The sequence below is a fragment of the Anopheles funestus genome, chromosome 3RL, assembly GCF_943734845.2.
Source record: "Anopheles funestus chromosome 3RL, idAnoFuneDA-416_04, whole genome shotgun sequence".
Lineage (NCBI taxonomy): Eukaryota > Metazoa > Arthropoda > Insecta > Diptera > Culicidae > Anopheles > Anopheles funestus.
In genome coordinates this window covers 84,117,106-84,136,512 of record NC_064599.1, presented here as the reverse complement: position 1 = coordinate 84,136,512, position 19,407 = coordinate 84,117,106, and the positions used below count along the sequence as shown (strand labels likewise).

At 38.6% G+C, this 19,407-nt stretch overlaps 2 protein-coding genes across 15 annotated transcripts in view; one reads left to right on the top strand and one right to left on the bottom strand.

Moving 5' to 3' along the window:
* The window catches only part of LOC125767427 (uncharacterized), a 429,126-nt gene that overhangs the window by 110,470 nt on the left and 299,249 nt on the right, over window positions 1–19,407 (top strand). The window lies entirely within an intron of this gene.
* Window positions 15,411–18,541, bottom strand: LOC125767437 (juvenile hormone esterase-like). Of its 2 annotated transcripts, none has more exons than XM_049434029.1 (4): window positions 18,277–18,541; window positions 17,949–18,215; window positions 16,840–17,882; window positions 15,411–16,780 (listed from the first exon to the last, which is right to left on the bottom strand). In XM_049434029.1, the coding sequence occupies exons 1-4, from the start codon at window positions 18,463–18,465 to the stop codon at window positions 16,588–16,590; spliced, it is 1,692 nt and encodes a 563-aa protein (XP_049289986.1). In that variant the 5' UTR covers window positions 18,466–18,541; the 3' UTR covers window positions 15,411–16,587. The 2 variants fall into 2 exon arrangements, with proteins under 2 accessions (XP_049289986.1, XP_049289989.1); XM_049434032.1 differs by having other exon boundaries at window positions 18,294–18,430.

The window sequence follows — 19,407 nt, the reverse complement described above, 5'->3', positions numbered from 1 at the left end:
TAGTGTTAAGGTAAATAATGTTCAGAAATATCACATGCGTTCGTTTTTTTTAATATTTTTTATTTATGATCGTTTCAAATTGTACTATAGTCAGTTCATACTTATTTGTTTACATTTTTTCTAGCCGTTTGTTCATTGAATGGTAAATGACATCCCTTGCAATTTTATTAAAAGGCCCAATAAACTGAAATCAACGATATTTCTGGCCAACAAAATGCGCATCTATAAATTTTTTATACTTTTCCTGCAATCAGTTCATCCATCAACGGGCAAAAACGCTTAATCATCTGTCACACTTTCACCACCGATTTGTCACGGTACGTCAAAAAGCATTGCACACCCCACAGTCGGCTGCTGGTTTACTGCGGTAGGAGACTCACAAAAAGTCGCATAAACTCATAAAGAAACACAATCTTCAACAATTATAGTTGTGCAGCGATTACTGGTCGTTCTGCTTCGCTATTAACCGTTCACGTTTCGACACTTCACTTTGATCCATTTGACCACAAGCGGTCTTTGTTGAAATGTCACAAAAGTTGCGATAGGGCAAAATTGTTTATTTTTATTTCGTTACCCTGGCAGGGCGAGAACTTTTAGCCTGCCTTGTTTTTCGATGGAAGCATAAATTGAGGCAAAAGTATTTAATGGTTCATTTGTGCAGTTTTTTTTCGAGCTTGGTGACGCGACCTCGACCGTTTTGCAGACGTAAAACGTTTTATTAAACGGATGGCAAAAGAAACGTGATGTCATTCACGCTACGGAGAATTTACCACTGTAGTGCGTAGCGTTGGACGAAGATTAAACGCTGACTGCGTGAATGGGTAAGATCGTAAAAGAAATCAAAAGCATCGAATTGTCCTGCAGGACAAATAGTTGTCGTTGTGGATTTACTTTTATTACAACACGAAACGCTTCATAACTTGCGACGCTTCGCTTCATAAACTGACCGTTTAGCAGACTATTTCACGCACTATGATAGTGTCTACTTAAAGTGATTTGAATTAACGGATATTATTTAAGAATATTTCTCTAAAATATAATCTTTGTTCATTATTTCAAAAGGTAACAGATTTGTAAATTAATTACAAATTTCGACCTGACTGCAAATTTTTAATAAGTAAAAAGTGCTTTCGTTGTAGGTAATGTTGTCTAAATAGTGTTGATTCTATGTGCTCAAGTATAAAACGTTTGCCGGTTTTGCTGGATATTATCTTCAATTAAGCACAAACCATCAAAAGAAGGCACAACAAATTTGGTGTAGCATCCTTAACATTCAAACTACTTCTGCAACTGCAGCTCCATATCCTCGCTTAACGAGAGAAAGTTCATTTCCGCACAGGCAGGTCAAGCCTACTGCAGTCATTTTTCAAACGTCCAGACGGTCATCAGAAGCCTTTCCCAGCTTACAATCGGAGTCCTTCCACCGAAACCGGACGGCAATTAAGCAAAGGCTGGAGCAGCAAAAACTGTGTCAAAGGCAAACGGGCGAGTGAATGTAAACCATCGTTTATGGTTCCGATTCGCATTCGAAAAATGCAAATGTGCACGCTAGCGAACGGATAAGTTTTGTTTCGTAATTAGTCGAACATGTTTCCCGACCATCACCACTTCCTCCGCTTTGGGTATGTCGTCCAAGCCGCGTGTCGAGTGGGCTGTGAACTTTAATTTACCGACCAGCTGCATTAGCACTGTGTAAGTGCTGCATAAGAACAGCATAGGAAACTGTAAAAAAATACGTACAGAGTCACCCTGCCACAATACACTGTTTGTCTTAAATCCAGCCAGGGTAATGGGAAATTTATTCCATTATCCTGATCCAATACGTTAGTGTGCAGGAAAAAACGGAAAACTCGTTTCGTTTCTTTCGCATTCACGTTTTGCAAGACGAGTTTGTTAGTTTGAATCTGTAACGGTTTGTTCTCACGCACAAGGGTGGTGAACAATTACTACTATACGCTGGCATAGAACAGAGTCAAAAAAAAGAAAAACTCATCACCCGTCACCAGGTGCTCGATATTTAAACACGAAACAATGATTAAAAATCTCCCCAGCGGATAGCACACGAAACGGAGTCGCCATAAGTTGTAATTGAAGAGTAACAGTGTTGGGTTTTGAATTGTTAGTACGCTTATATATGCTTTTTATATGTATTTTGTAAGGCTTTGGTGGAAGTCATGAGACTAGTCCGCCTTTAAAATCCATAACAATAATCCATTTCCATTACAATTCTCAGCCTCTATGAGGCCTTTACCAGCGACCGTTCTATACGGGTATAGTCCCTAGGTGTGAATTGATTGTTGGCTCCAATCTCCAGCTTCCCGACGAAGATATGAGATGCGATCTTCATCTTGCTGTAATTCAGAATTGAAATAAATTTGTGTTCCCATTAGAATACCATTTACATGCGATTTTAAGGCTCCCTTTTGGGATGGATATCCCATCCTGCAACCGTACAGTTACGTTGCCGCACTTTTCTTTTACGACGCTCCGAAACGACCATACCGACCGTGAAACGAGCGTACAGCCATTTTGTCCCACTAGTATTCGAGGTGCTTCACCGGGCAAAGTTGAACGCAAAACGGCACGATAATGTGATGCCATCCCTGCACGGAGCATTGTATGTCTGACGGCTTCTAGGGAAAATGGTCTTCGTTGGAGCTTTTGCCGGATGCACGGATACTGTCAGCCCTTGTCCTTTGGTTCAGGTTTCGGGCGCGTTTTGTAAGATTATCTTTTGTAGTGGTTCGTTTTAGGGAATGGGAGAAAAACTGGATACGCTAGCAGAGGACGAACCCGGATCAGACATTGTTGAATTCTTGCCTTTATCGTGCCTTTTTCTGTCCCTTTCGGATGACTTTCTTCATGTCCATGTTTATAGTGTTTTAAAATAAATAAATAAAAACACATTTAATATGCTAGTTAAGTCGAACACTATTTCAAAGTTATGAATAGTTTTTTAAATTTTATTTTCCTAATTTTCTGTAATTTTCTTCTGTAGATGAAATGGTATTTAAACATCATTTAAACATATTTGTTATTCGTACAACACTACCCAATCTCCAGTAATACCGCCAGTAATTTGGTGCTGTGGATTTTAGACATCTAGTTATTCAGGTAACACTGAAATGGGAGACATACTGGACGGTGCGAAACAAAGCAAAGTGAGCATGAACAAAAAAAATCACAATAAAAACAACTTTTCACATTTTTTCTTATCACGCACCATGTACTTGCGATCGTTAAATTGGTCCTTTTGGAAAGCGACAACACAAAATGGCCAGTGGGCACTCTGTACACACACTATCAAAACGATGGTTCGGCGGACTTTCTCCTGCTCGCTATTTGTATTCTTTTCCGTGTTGAATTCTGTGCCATTGCAACTCCGTGCAAGTGTTTTCTCGCACCATGAAACAACCTGTCTATTGCCTTGCGAAGAATGATGGTGGCCTTGGTTTATTTTACCAGGTGCTAGTTGCAAGCACAAAAATGTGAAGTTAAAAAAATCGATAGAACCTCCTTCGATTGTTCATTGACGGAATCGCCTGCGCAAGCATCCGTGCCCAACTCTTTCGGGAATTTAAAGTGTCTATTCATTATTTGATGCTTGTACCTGTATGGTACTACGGAATCCTTCGATTCAGTTGGAGCAAAGCACCACTATCGTTGGACGTCGTAGGAAACACTATTTACGGCGTAGGGTGGAAGGAGCGTTTAGCTTAACTAACACGATTTTGGTGGAACGTGACCTTTGATCGGACATAATTTTTGCACTTTCTCGTTCAATTGACAGGATGATTTATTTGTCTATCTGGTTTTTCATAGCCTAAGGAAGGCACTAAAAGCATAAAAGAATAAATCAAGAAAAGACTCTAGGGAAATATATAACCTTTTTAAACCACAGATTGAGAGTAACATCAGGACAAAAATTCAACTTTTCTTGAGATTCAAGAAACACTATAACATCAAACTTTAATTGAATGATAAATTATCGGTAATGGTCATTTAATGTGAATCTGAACTTTATCTTTATAAATACAATAAATTTAAAAAAGAAACAACGTTGAATGTACTTTGTCTCAAATAGCAATACATTTATTGTACAGTGATGCTATAGTACTTAATATTAATTGTTTCCAAACATTTTTTTTAAATTATCTATGTATAAAGAGATTTCTTCCGTCAGACTTATAATCATCGTTATCTGACGATGCAACGACACATTCATTCTTTGCATCAAATATCCAGAATAAAAAATGCCTCCCATTTGCTGGTACCTATAATGCTTTGAAAGGGAAATCCTAATCGTTTTCTCGATTAAGCAATGAGAATGCGGGCAAATGAAAAAAGCGAAAACTTAAACTATCCAACACAGAGCACAGCAAGCACATCAACGAGTTTTGACCATTATTATTGAAAACTCGAATCGATAAACCGAAAATCCACAGCATTCTGCTGGTCTCTTACACTGTGTTTTACTTGGTCGTTTCGAAAAGTTTCGAGTTCGAGTACTGACCAAGGGATGAAGCGGAGCGTAAACAAACTTGAGAATTTTAATTTCCCTCAAACCGCCAACCAGCAACATTGGCTGTGAGCTGTATTTTGAAGGGAGAAGGTGTTCGGAATGGTAGAAGAGATTTGTTCACCACTGATGGGTTGATGAACCCTCTACCTCCCGCATTGGTTGAAAATCAATTTCCATTCGGTGGTTGAGTTCATTTCCTTTCGTTTGAAATGGACTCGCACTTTCGGGAATCGTTTAAATCGATCTGCATACCGAATATGGGTAGGGCTGTGCGATAGAAAGAAGTTGTGTACTCTTTTGCGGAAAACCTAGCCAGTTGGAATCAATCGGTTCGGGTGCTTAGAGTGCCGAGAAGGATAAGCAGCGGTCAGTTCGGTTGTGGTTACACATTGTCCCACACGCATAGTTGTTTCGAGCGGTTCAGTTAAATCTATCAATTACAAATCAAACACAGACGGTTACTTTACCAGAACCACAGACATGCATGTACTACTTCTCTAAATATGCAATGTAATCAATAGACATTACGAAAGTCAATGCTGGTGGATGAAATATCGAAAGCCCCAGTGGTTAAACTTGATTTTAATTGTTATTCTAACTGGTAGTATGTACTTGTGCTCACTTTATAACTACACTTTACTCGCTTGACGTCAAATGATGATTGCATGTATTGGCGCTTTGCTAGTTATGTGGGTTTGTTTGTTGTTTCTAAATGATACATACTGCTAGAAATTATTATATTTTTAAGTGTAAGAAATGTGTCAGAAATTTTTGGCAATACTATCTGAACTTTTAGCACTAGGTGATTTCATTACTTAGTATAGATCGTATTATGATTAGCATTTAACTGTTATTGAATAAAATAAGCTATTCATGTAGTTATAAATATGTGTTTATTGTCTTGTGTTAAGTTTTGCTATATTTATTTCGCAATAAGAGATACATTTATTGACAATTTCATTACCTGTCAGCATTATAACGTTAGTGTGAGCTTGTTGGGTAAAGACATGTGACACACAAGAAGCTAAAAATCAATAACCTATAAACTTAATTAATGACTGTCGATTTACCGAGCAACATCATGGGAGGCCCTTTTACAAGAAATCGAAAGACATCAATTACCTACGAGTTCGGTAGCACAACATGGGAGGAAATCATGAAGCTCACTAAGTAAAAATGCTTTTAGATTTCAGTTTTTCATTTTTCTCGAATAGATGCGTCTTTTAAAGAAATCGTTGGGAGAAAGGAAAAGTGTATGTTAGAAAGAGGTGATACTATGTTTTAGCCAAACCGTGGTTAGACACCCGAACCGTGCAAAGATAACACCGGACCGTTACAAAAAAATGCTACCATCCCCTTTTCCATCGACGGCAATCAACGGAAAAAAGCAAAATCAGTGACATCTCAGCAAACTCTCGTACGCTTACGGAAGCGCTTTTTCCACATTCATCGACTACTTCCGGATACTTTTAGCAAGTGTACCGATGACGGCGATGGTGGTTTATTTTACCACACGCAAAAGACACTTGCCGAGAAAGGCATCATGCTCGGTTTCTTTCCCACTATCGCTGTACTCTTGGTATAAAACGAAAATCGACAGATCAATTAATTAAACTGCACTTTCTACTTTCCGCTTTTGCCACTGTGGAACGTAGCGCTTTTTTTGCTGGCGATGACGAAAAAGGAGACTTGCACACGTCCTACTGTCTGCAGCAGTTTGATGTTTGATAGCTTAACATGTAGGGCTGGGGTGGAATTCGGTTAGCCAGCGCAGACGTCAGTTTGCCTTCTTCACTAATTGCGCTGAAATTAAGCAACCATGATGACATGGCATCACTGCCTTTCCACCAACGATTCTCTGTAAAGGACCGTGATGAAGCTATTTGACGGGTGGGAAAACGGAATGGGCGAATTAAGTGCATCGAGAGCACATCGACGTCAGTGTCACGTACGCCACGTAGATGAATCGCCAAAGAGTAACACTCTTGAGAGCAAATTATCCATTTGCCACCCTTTGCAAAGGTCGAATTTGGTAACAAATATAATTAACACAACAGTCACAAGAACAGAGCAACAGGAACTGAAGGATTTTTAAAGCTCAAAATCAAGTACAAAAAAAATGCATAAATGATTTCAAAGTTGCGCAAAGCTCATTTTAAAAGTATACGAATCACATTTAAAACCGCAATTAAAGGGATGTGGATAGTTTGTATCTATTGGACGCCCATCAAGGATATCTGATAAATTGAAAACCAAAACAGACGTTACATATCCCCTTCACCATTGGTCACAATATTCCAATTTTCGCGTATTTCCATTTTCTGTTCTTTTCGTTCGTGCGAATTTTCGAACTCCGTTCGTACTTTGCCAAGCCACATTGCATACATTGTGCCATTAATTATTTTTTAATGACAGTTTAATTTGATTGTGATTTATTCTTCACATCGTTTGTTGTGTTTGAATGCTTTTTATCTGCTTCTAAATGGAAGGTTTCATGGGGTCTTTTTGTGTATGGGGTAGCGCATCACTTTACCATGGCAAACGCGCGTGAGTACTTTTTCGACTAAAGAGCGTGTGTATATTTCAACATGCACTATACGGTTGGTTTAATTTTGTTTTGTTTTCGCTATGATACGAAATACATTATTGCAATGGTTGCAATGGTGGTTGAAGTGAATATTAAACGAATAAATACTTTTAGTGCCTATATGCCTACAGAGAGGATGAGATAATAATTCATTCGGTCGTGTTAAATGTGTGTTTTGAATATGGTCCATTGTTCTTATTCCATCTTTCAAATGCTTGAAATTGTTTTTCAACCAAGATGTACTTTAATGCTATTAGCAAATGAAAGCTGACCAAATCTGCGTTTAAAATTGAACAAGTACAGTAATTGAACAAGAGCCAATGTACGCTCACAATCCGTATCATATCATAATCTATCATAATATATCATAATGTAATCCAATTTAGGCTCATAAAACACCGAAACAATTGTTGCTCTTTTAAATCAGTGTTATTGTTTGTTTTTTTTTCATTAACAAATTAAAATATTTAATTTTGAAATTTAGTTTTATATTCTATTAAAATATCGGATATAATTGCAGATAACAAACACTTATGAAAAAAGAGTATCACCAACCATAAGTCATGAAATTAGAGGAGTAACATATCAGGCCTAGTGCTGACGTTTTGGAATTTATTAATTGGAATTACGAACTACCTGCAACAGACGAATGCTCTTACGGCTAGACGTAATAAATCTCTCCACTGTCACCATTCACAACAAGATGACTGTCTTGTGTGTACTTCCTTTCCGGTGCTGTCTTAAAAAAAAAAAACCATAAAAGACATTTATCCGATGTATACGGTTCGGTGAACAAGCTTTATTCGTGTGGAAATCGTAACGTGGTATTCCTAAACCAGTCACAAACTGTCGCGCACGAATTCGCGAATTTACCAGCTCAATGACTGCAATGGGTGAGATATGCGTTACAAAACTGTGCCGGCGATAGGAAAACTTTCCACCCCAGATCCATTATCAACATCCAAAATCCCAGACTAAAAATAGTACTTATGCCCGTACACTGATGTGAAATCGTTGTAAGCAACACTGGAACCACAAACACCACTGGTTGGGAAACCTCGCGAAAGTCTTTCAGTGTTCAATTCATAAATATTTCCCATTGAATGAGAAACCACTTTCCTACATTACGGAACCAAAACAACCGAAAAGCACAATTTTTCAATATTTTGGGCTCCGCTTCAAAGATGCTTTGGGAGCTTTACGTTTTAGGTTTCAGTTCCTCAGCCAAGTAGCTTGTTGTTTGAAATATGAAAATCCCCAAAGAAGAATGATATTGAAATACACTATGTGTACCAGTTTTGTAGACGATTTTGCATATCGAAAACTTTTTTCCATCTTTTCTTTACTGCAGCAGCAGAGAATCAGAAAATGTCCAACTTTCACTACAGTTTGCCCACTTCACGTCACGATCAAATTTGCAGAAAAAAGCGCACTAGAGTGCAGAGAAAACATTCAAAGGAAAAAAAGAGAGCTTGAAAATGCAAAGCGAGCCAAACAACAATCGCAAATCCCTTAACTTCCCGAATGTGTGGTAGCGGTTTCTCTGGGCTTATGTAAAAAAAATTACGAAATTGAAAAATCATTGAACGTTTATTGAATCATTGTGCCTCATACGGTCCTTCCAAGCGGTACGATCGTAGTGTAGTAGCACAAGAGAATGTCCCGTCTGCCATCTCTCTGTTCTGAAACTTTTTCAGAAACCCGCTAAGGGATCCTAGCCTAGCTTTGGGCTCCTTGGCAGATTATTCATTGATGGAAAAGTTTTGTGCCATCGATAGTAAACGAAAGTGCTTCCATTTCTTGAAGCGATCGGAAGCAAAAATTGGCGGGTATAAAAGGAAGTGAAGGGTAAGATTAATATTTTCTCAAAGCTCGACGTCAAAGTTTCACTTGTATTGTGTGTCAGCTTTCAACGAGGCTAAAGAGTTAAATCCTTCCGGCGAAACAATGTCCACAATGTTAGTTTGTTGTGTCCAGTTTGTACGTTATGGTGCACCGAAAACGGGTAAAATCTAGAAGGATAAATGTGTGATCGAGCAATAACGATGTTAGGTTTGCCTTGGCTGCTGGTATGAATACAAGGACTGGTGACCTCAATCATAATAGTCAAATATTGACAAACCCTAGTATGAAGCTATTGAACTTTGTCCAGTTTTCGATAGGTTCCTTGTATATTCTACATGATGTGGTCATGATATCATTGTACATTTCATTCTTTATTTGTGCTCTACGAAGAAAAATCGATTTGTTTGTACATTAGTTCCATTTTTATCATAAGGAAACGGTTATTGCAATGTATGTAAATTCGTAAATTATAAATTGTAATATGTAAATTGTTTATATTGAATAATCTTCTGGATGCGTATAACAAACTGTTTTTTTAACAGCCTTCAAGATTCTTTGTAGGAAGCACCACAAAGCCAGGTGAATTTTATGATCTGGTTAAGAACTTGCCTAAAACGATTCATTATCAAACATCTGCATGTATCTAAATTTAAGAAAAAAGTGCATCCCTTTTGAAAATAAGATTCATGACACGCTGGTTGTCGTGCAGCAAAAAGAAAATTGCCATCCTTTTTCAGGGTGAAACAATATCTTTTTTCCACAGCTTTCAATCTTCACAAATGGCAAATACGTGCTGGTCCTTGGTAACACTACAAAACAAGAGCAATAATTCTCTGAGAAAAACTACTGCAAACACCAGAAAATACACCAAACACAATGCAACCATTCCCTAGATGTATCCAGCACCAGAATATTGTTTCTTCTATGTCTTATGCATAACGTGCGCGTGGAAGTCCAACAATAAATCATTCATTTTAATTAAAACTAGGACCGATGTGACAAGAGCGTTGAATACGTGTGTTCCTATAGAAGTGCAGTTTGGGATAGAAAGAAGAGTTTATGCTCAGATGGATGAATAGAGTGTATCAATTCATTGTTTTAACGGACGGTGTATAAGCACTGAGTGAAATCACTCATACGTGATGCAATGTTTCTTGTGTGAATAACAATTTTTAAAAAAAACTTTACTGTCTTTTGCATTTAACTTCACCATGTCATAAAGGATATGAATTCAGCATTTTTGAATTTTTCATTAATATCAAACTTTTGAATTGCGCACGTATGAAAACTATTCCTTTCCCTTCTGGGAGCATTTAATTTCAAACACATGAAAAACGTTTTGTTGTTGATATTTCGGACCTGTCTGCCCCAGAGCGTGATTTGCAACTTGTGAATGTGTGAAGCAATGACTGATGGATGACCACGTGGCAGTCGGAACAGAATGACTATTCTTCAACTTTTGCTCCATCGTTTATGGGAAACAATTCAACAGTTGTGTACCGGAGGTTGGGGTTTTTTGGTCAGCCATTTCCCCAGAGAAGATAAAACGTGATGCTACCGGTTTGGGTTTGTGAGCTAACCTCCCAACCAAGCTGCTGACGGATGAAATCTATTCCACCGCAAAAATGCCCGTAACTATAACCACACTCATGAGGCGATTGTATGAATATTCTTTTCACTCCTTCCGTTTCTGAAAGGCATGCAATAAGCCCGGAGAGTCAATGCTGTGGATCACGCCGAATACAAGAGGATTTGACCATCTGCCTATTCTGTCTTGCTCATCCGTTCCTCACAAAATTCCTTTTCTTTCTGTACCCAACCAATACGCTAACCAGAGGGTTTTGGTGCAATTTCGGATTTTGGTTTATTCGAAAATGGTTCTAAAACTGAAGTGTTCGCAGGTTCGGTCTATTCTTTTGGCGATAGTTGTTGGTTGCCTGTAGAATGCACTTGGCATGCATATCAAGTGGTATGATACTCTGCGGTTAAATTTACTCTAGCCTTAGGTACTCATTTTGTGCAATCCTACCCCACAAATCCGCAATGGGTAAATGAGAGTTTGCTCTTGCACGAACGGTTATAAAACGGATATTAACACCAACCGGGTGCAATAAAAATTGAGGTTAAGTTGTTGAAAATTTTCGAAATACAGCCCAACAGGTTGCTGCAACTCAACAGATAATACGATTTTTAAGTGGTTCCAATGCGTGGATAGCATATTGGGTCTAGTTATTGAATGTTGATTACATTCTTCCTGAAATTATACAAAATAGTTGAGTTGAACGACAAGCTTGATCACCTATCGCAACCAACTCATTAAACCCTCCAATCGTTCCAATCATGTTCGTAAATATTCTCTACGCGTAATGATAATTAACAAAGCGCCATCGTTTCTCCTTCTGCCGAACCGAAACAACGTCCAAAAATGCAATAAACTGTGGCAGCACTTCGAACTCATCCATTGTCACGCCAAACAATGATGACCGAGATGATGATAATGTTTGACGACATTCTGTAGCATGGTTTTTTTTTCTGCGCTATACACTATCAACTGATGAAGATAATAAAAAAACCCCTCATCATGATTTCATGCTTGGTTTTTCTACGTTTTTGTACACGTGTTTCGTCGCAGTTCTCTCTAACAATCCTTATGCGTCATGCTCTTATCATGCTCCATTTAATCGACAACGATATGGTTTGTGTTAAAACTTACTCCAACCGCGCTGAGTCTCCTGTCGCTCGTTTAAGCGTCGATTGAAAGGGAAGAAACGAGAATGAAAATTTACCATGCTCCTTTGCGGGTGTGGTGCATGGTAATTGAATTTTAAAACCCGAACTCTTGCAAGCGCACATAAATATTAATTTCATCAGCTCTTTGGGAATGTGTTCGTGTTTTAACAGATTTCTGAATCCTTAATGAAGAGCGAACAAAAGTGATTGTGATGACGTTCGGTAGAAAGGAAAGAAGTTGCAGTGAGTGTGTAATGCATCGTGTACGGGATTTTGTTCTTTTCTCACCGCGTTGCAACAGTTGAGTGTAGTCTTTTTTTGTGCGATTCTTATGCTCTTCTATACTAGAAAGGAGGAAAAGGAAACAATTGTACGATGACACGTTCTTAAAAATACCGTTCGAACGCATTAGGATGAACCGTTGCGTCGTGCAGGATCTGCAGGAACTGTTGAGCAAATGCAAAAGTGCACAAAACATCCTGTGTAAAGACCATGTGCAACACAAGAGCGTGTTACTTTTTATCATCGTTCCTCCCACAGGAGAAGCTACTTCAAATGGAGATTTATGCGGTGTGGATGCAAGTGCAAGTGAATCAATGGGTTCGCATTTCCAGGACGTCTTCTTAGAACCTTGTTCTCGCTTCTTCTTTTGTCCTTTTTTTGTTATAATTCCTCTACTCCGTTAAGAGATTAGAGATGCAGCACTGCGAAGGAAAGAGAAATTGAGTGCAGGAATACATTTCATTTATCTGCATACATTTCAAAGCTTTCAAAATGTCTTAATAATATTCTTTTGTTACGCAGTCCATATATGGCAATCCAAAAGCTTTTTAAGTATTCATGTTTTGAAATGGGATTGGTGCTATAGAGATTTCATGTTTCCATACAAGGCAATTGTTTGAACTGAAATTGAGTTGCGATAAGAAACATGTTTATTACTATTTGCCTATTAAAATTATATAGACACAAGGATAAGTCAGTTGGTGAATAGGTACTTCGGAGAAGCGGTGTCGCGTAAGATAAAGCGTAGCGTACCTATGTAGTCTTCTGTTTTGTTGCCATAATCATTATTTTTAATTGTCAAAAAATTATTTTCGATCAGCATAATCTCCGTGGCAAAAGTGCTTTATCACCAAACCATTGTTGCTTTGTTCAATTTGTTCCATTTAAAGCGTTAAAGCATGCCATGGAACGATTATTTGCAATTTCTTCCACATTAAACCCTTTTCATCGATTGTAAATCATCAATCTACTACGTCTGGCCGATATCCAGCAATCATCCATTTTGTGACCATTCGCTCAACACACTAAATCGATCGAATTTATAGTTTATGGCATTGTCCCGCCCGCTTAATTGAAGTCCCAATTCAAATCCGATTGCACTATTTCCACAACAATGCGCTTGCAATCGAATGGCGACTTTGGTATTTTTGACGAGCCGCGAAGCTTGATCACGCTGCTGGTATCGTAATGACGTCGGTGGAAAGTGGCTGTGAATCTTGCGCACAGCAAGCGATAAAATTAAACGCACCATTTCTCATGCGGAACGCTTCCGGATGGCGGTAAAACCCGGCACATAGCTAACGGTTGTTTGTCCCGACTTCACCATGATTTCTGCCTGCTGTCTATCTTAATTAACATCTAAATGATATGTCAAACAGCGCATCGGCCTAATTAATTAATTCGTATGAATTATGATGATTCGCGCAACGTGTTCGAACGATAGCTCGGGTGCCGAAGCCGTGGGAAAAGTAGTTTAAATTGCTGCTGATTCAGCTCGGATACGAAGGGTGAGTATGGCTACAGCGGGAAAATCAGTGATGACTTTTAGGTTTTGGAATCAGGCTATGGTGCATGATAGGTAATACAAATTTGATGCTTCATGTATTAGTTTTATTCAGCTGTAGAAGAAACGATATACCATGCTTGGGAAGAGCATTAGAATATTACAAAGCAGTAATTAATTTATTTTCCTTTATTTACACCATGCTCAAAATTGTGACTAACGCTTATCGTTGTGATGGTTGCTAAAATTTCTCTGTCTATTGTTTATCTCGTAGGTTTTGTTTTGTTTTGATTGTTTTGATTGTTTTGAATACTTACTTAATATTTTGCATTCTCGAAATTAACCGATTGTTTTGAGGTGAAAAATAAATGAAATTACAATATTTTTATTTGTTTTTATTTTGTTTTAGATTTTGTTTTTATTTTTACGTGTAATACTTGCTACATGAGATGAGAGTCGTGTTTTGTTTTTGGTAAATTACGATTGAAATGGTTTTTACATATTAAGATTTGAAATATTTCCATTAATTATTATTTCTATCAAGCCTGTTCTTCATTTGTATTCAAATTTGCTTAGCCACAGCCATCATGATATGACGTGTGACGTGGTGTGTTTCTCATTTATTTTATTATAAATTATCAGTATAAGTTAAACATCTATCATAGCTCATTTCTACAGTTGGACAAGAGAAATTCTCATTGCAAACCACTCGCTTCGACTTCGACCCAACGATTTGCCCAATGGTTTCTGTTTCAACATTTCTGCACATTGATTCGAAACCCGCTTTTGCACCATCATTTGCGCACAATTAGGTTACACTTTCACTACTCCGGCTCCATGTCTGGGTGATGTTTTCAATCGGATTCGACTGGACCGGGTTGGAAACCCCGGACCAGTATCGATGCCTCTTTTAACCCCCGGGGGATTGTATAGTCACATGCATCGTATGCCCTAGCAGTATCCATTCATCTCCCTACCGGCTGAGTATCATCGGATTCACACTAAACCGCCCGCAAGCGAATCCTTCTACGAGTCCTGGACTCTGGAGTGGAATAATTTAATTATACCAACTTCATCGAAATCGTATCACACCGAACACGAGAATACACTTGGTGAAGTCTGGTGGTGATCGAAATCAGGGTAGCCGATAACGCTTTGCGTCGAGAGGAAGCGAGAGAAACGATTGACACTGAATGTGAAGGATATGGAATTTTAGCGGTGTGCTCCGATGCCCGTCGAGATGGTCAATCGATCGCATCTCGACGCTGTTCGACACACCGACCACTAGCGTCTAATTAATATTCTACAAAGTTATCGATGACGATAATTGGTAGGAAAATATATCGCATTTCATTAGGCCGATAGATCTGCGGCCGGCGGCACACGCACACCATCGATCGTTTTTGCACTTCGAGAGTGTGCGCGTATTGGAGTTAGTGGTCAGTTTGGTTTCGTTTCAGTGGTTCCTGTCACAGCTACGACGAAATTCATTTTTCCCACTCCAAAATTCCTTTCATTTCGTTAGTTTGCGGTGGAAAATGAGAACTTAATCGGTTGCCTTTTTTGTTTGACTCCTACGAGAGTCGTGCAATATTTCCGAACTCAAGGGTTCGAAATAGATTCGAAGAGAAAATTATTTCCATTTATAAAATTAAAAAAGAGTTTGATGAAATCAACTATTTTTAGGACAAGCATTCAAGCAATGTGGAAGACAATTACTTATGCAACAACTATCATAATAACAGGTACAATCATAGGGGCGTTCGATGTTGTATGTGATAAAAGACGCCACTTCCACTCAAAAGGACCAGGACCAGGTAGCCAGGACTAACTATTCGGCTACGTGGTAAAAATAAGTCTAGTAAGTTAGAAATGACCGGCATGACCTACCAGATTGTTATATCAAGATAAGAGAAAGAGAGAGAATCATAAACAAGATGTTTCAGAAAGCTTTCTTTAAATCCGATCCACTAATAAAGCGTCACAAATGAACCAATGCATCGGATCATATTTTATTCAGTGTCAGACAAAACGGTTTCCCTTGAACAGTTTGACTTTATTACACTTAAAGCCATTATCATCTCAAGTTTTCATGTAGATCTTCAGAGTACCACACCTACCCGTTCACGTCCGATGGCCTTTCGACCATAAATTTTATTATTACTTCATAATTTCATCACAGCCATCGTAAGGATGGTTGCTCAAATAAGCCGACAGCTTTTTCCCATTTTCTCAACAGTTGTCTGGTTGAAACACCTGTTAAAACAAAAACGTTCAATAAAGGATGAAGGTATGAGAACGAATAACCATCATCTCAAGTTGTGTGTTTGTGTATTTGTAACTGTGTCCAGTGTTCGTATTACGAGAGACTTCAGATAACTGAATTGCCGTGGCAGGTATGGAAGATAGCGATAATAAAGATATTTAGCCCATCGTTCCTCCCACGCGTTTTCGAAAATGCGTCCAATCGTAGAGTGAGGGACTTGGATGCTTAAATGTTTTGCAATAATTTTTGGTCCCCAAACGATAAACGTACCTCGATCCGTTGATGATCGTTTCGACAATTTTCGGCTTTGCTTTTGCTGGCGACATAAATTGTCTTGCTTTATCTGAAGTTTCAGCCTACAAAAGCACTTCACTACGCTTATGGTAGGTAGGCTGTAGTTCTAGTGAGGGTAGGGGGTCTAAAATAATAAATTTTAAACGAAACATCTACGTAATGAAAAGTTATATCTTCTTTAACAGCCTCGACTCCTTTCGTTTTACTAGGGCGTAGCTTGAATCGGGATAAGCTTTACCCTGATGAACCCTTTACTTCACATAGGGAACAGCATTTTTGGGCATTGCATGAAAACAGGGGAAAAAGTTTCATAAAAATTGTCGGAAGGATTAAATTGAAAACACTTCGGATTCAGGAATCCTGACACGGTTTTACCATTGGGGTAGAATCTCGCATGGAAACAGGACAAACGCATATGTTTGGTGTGAGGCTAGCTTTTAGAAGAATGCTATATGTGGAAAGCAAAACTTAAAGTAAAATCTTCTACCTTTCTACCGAAATAGCTTGAGTGTATATACAAAATTGTATTAGGCCATCTCAGATTAAGCACCTTTGGATCAAACAATTTCATCACATACATTGTAATACAAACAGTTGTATAGTTTTTCCCAGTAAGTAAAGTATCTATCATCTTCAAACTCACGTAACTCAATCATTTGATCGATATTTAAGTACGTGTTCATAGAGTTGTTCCCGTTTAGTGCTGTCCAAGTAATGTTGGAGTACTCGCTACGTGTTGGTGTTGGATTGCTGAAACGAAGAAAACAACACAATGAACTGCTTTGCCCTCGGAAAATAATTCTACTAACCCATGTTTGATGAAGTTTGATATCAACTCAACAGTCCTGCGATGCACTCTCCACTCTTCGTGATAGTCATCAGGTGTTGCCAGTGCACGGTCCAGGATATAAGGAGAAAAAATGTAGCCCAGTTCATCGCCATGCATCGCTCCGTACTCGGGATCTGCTAAATATTTTTGGTAGAAATCATTTTTCGCCTTTCCAAAGCGTCCATCGAACTCAAAGCGCAGATAGTAGATAGGATGGGTCGTTGGATCCAATGATTGTAAAAGATCGCTTGCTAATCTTCGCATCGGGTACTTCATGTTGGCAATACTGGCAATGTTTTGAATCACTTCTTCACTAGAGTTTGCGTGGCCTTCGGAAACCGTTAAAGACACAAAGTCATCAACAGAAGATATGAAATCATCCACGGCGGATTTTGTCATATTTTGAGGAATGTTTGGATGAAAAATAAACTTTTTGAAGTATTTCACTAGATCTTCAAACTCTCGAGCAGTTTCACTCAATAGCACCGGAACGCGAGAGGCTGGAGGATGCATAACCGCTTCATGAGGTTTATTCACCGTGAAGTTTTCCTGATGTATCTCATCCTGCTCCTCAACCGGTATGAAGTAAGGTATTCCCATCGATGCAAATGGAAACCAATACTTGTGTGGTTCATTTTGAATGAAAAAATCTTTAAAATGTAATGATCGTAACTGTTCTGATGAGTGCACATTGAGGTCGTTAAGATACTCATCAGAACAGTGCTGATAATCGTACATAAATGACCACGGAGCCAACATCGAGCCACTCAATGCAATCAATCGATGAAAGAGGCCTTGGGATTGTTGTATGTACAGATGAGTTGATACAGCACTTGCTCCAGCACTTTGACCCATTAGTGTGACTTGATCAGGATCACCTCCAAAGTACTTAATGTACCGTTGCACCCATCGAAGAAGGGTGGTTTGATCCTTTAATCCGTAATTCCCACTGATGTTTGAAGCGTCTGATTTTAGAAAACCAAGCACATTCAGTCGATAGTTAAATGTTACTACAATCACTCCCTGCAATTTATGGGAACGTTATTAGTAAAATTGATTCTGCACATCTGTCAACAGACTAAATCTTACACTGTCCATAAGCAAATCTACGCCGTTTATGTCCTTTTCACCATGTCCAACTAAATAGCTTCCACCATGCACAAACACTAACACCGGGTGTGATTTCGTTGCGGATACTTTCGAAGCGTCTCCAACCCGCGAAGAATAAATATTGGCAAACAGACAGTCCTCTTCACCTAAAACATGATCCTTAAGCTGTGTGCTCTGAAACTGAGGACATATACTGCCAGCAGATGTGTAATTTTCAAGTCCACTTGGATGATGTAAAATTGAATGCTGCCAGTTAAAAACAATTGATTAGTAACATTACGAGTTACTAACACGCCTAGTTTCTTACACGAAATCTTAGCATACCAACGGGTGGTTCAGCATACCGTACGCCCAGATACGCACAGTATGGCTTATTGTCGAAAGTAGTCTTAAGAATTCCAGCACCTATTCTCAATTCATCGAATTGCACTTGACAGTCCGCCTGTACAAGGCTAGAACAGAAATAGACAATAAACACTGCAGCACAGAGCCACATTACGCTGTGATCGTTTTGAATGATTATGAATGAGTGAACTGTTAAACACAAGTCAGCACTTAAAGATGATTTTATTCGTAAACAGAGCTTCAAAACGCGTGTGAATCTTTTTATGCGTGATAAGAAATATCTCTGCCGTTTATACGGACGCTAGGGCAGCGTCAATAAACAATCGGATTTGATTATTATTGCTCATGCAGTGTGCATTATAATGTTTCTGCATTAGCTGAGATTATATGATTATAATCTTTTAAGGCGAAGTAACGATGACGTTTTTACTAGTAATTTTTTAATGCAACAATTCCAGAAAAAAACCAGTGCTATAATTATCAAGTAATCTTCATACTGAATCTAATCTCTTTCTCCATCAGTAAAGAAAGTTTTCTGTGAATTTTGTGAGTGTTTTTTAAACATGTACATCTAATGAACAAAGAACTAGAACACCAGATTGCCAAACACTGATTTGATCAAGGCTTCTAATGATTCTGCTAGCAAATGCAACTACAATGTACACAGATACTTTGTCAGCGGGCGACGCATCTTCTTGTAGCTTTTTGAAGGTCCGAAATGCCCTGTCAAGAAGGATTACTGCAAAATTATTTAGGTCACGAGCAAACCAGTTTCTCCTTCAATATTACGATGGGCTTTAAGAAAAGCGACTTTGCTTATCGCGATTCATTTGTGCCTTTTACGTAAATGTGGCAAATAGTTACAACACTGCAACCACGTGTACTCATAATCGAGGCAGTATTCCCATCATATTCGGCTTAGGTTTTAAGTGATGATGATCCTTCCGTACAAACCTCTCCAGGTTGTAAAGCAGTCGTCGAAACGTACATATTGTCGTTAAGAAGCTTCAGGTAGACAACAGAAGTTTTGTAAAAGAGGCAATGTTTTAAACAGGCTAGGTTTTCCCCATTCGTCCTACGGAAAGGACACACT

Coding starts and splice junctions, on each gene's coding strand:
- LOC125767437 (XM_049434029.1), bottom strand. CDS start 18,465: ATGTGGCTCTGTGCTGCAGTGTTTATTGTCTATTTCTGTTCTAGCCTT. Junction 18,216..18,276: donor TTGGTATGCTAAGATTTCGT/GTAAGAAACTAG, acceptor TTTAACTGGCAG/CATTCAATTTTACATCATCC. Junction 16,781..16,839: donor TCAAACTTCATCAAACATGG/GTTAGTAGAATT, acceptor TCTTCGTTTCAG/CAATCCAACACCAACACGTA.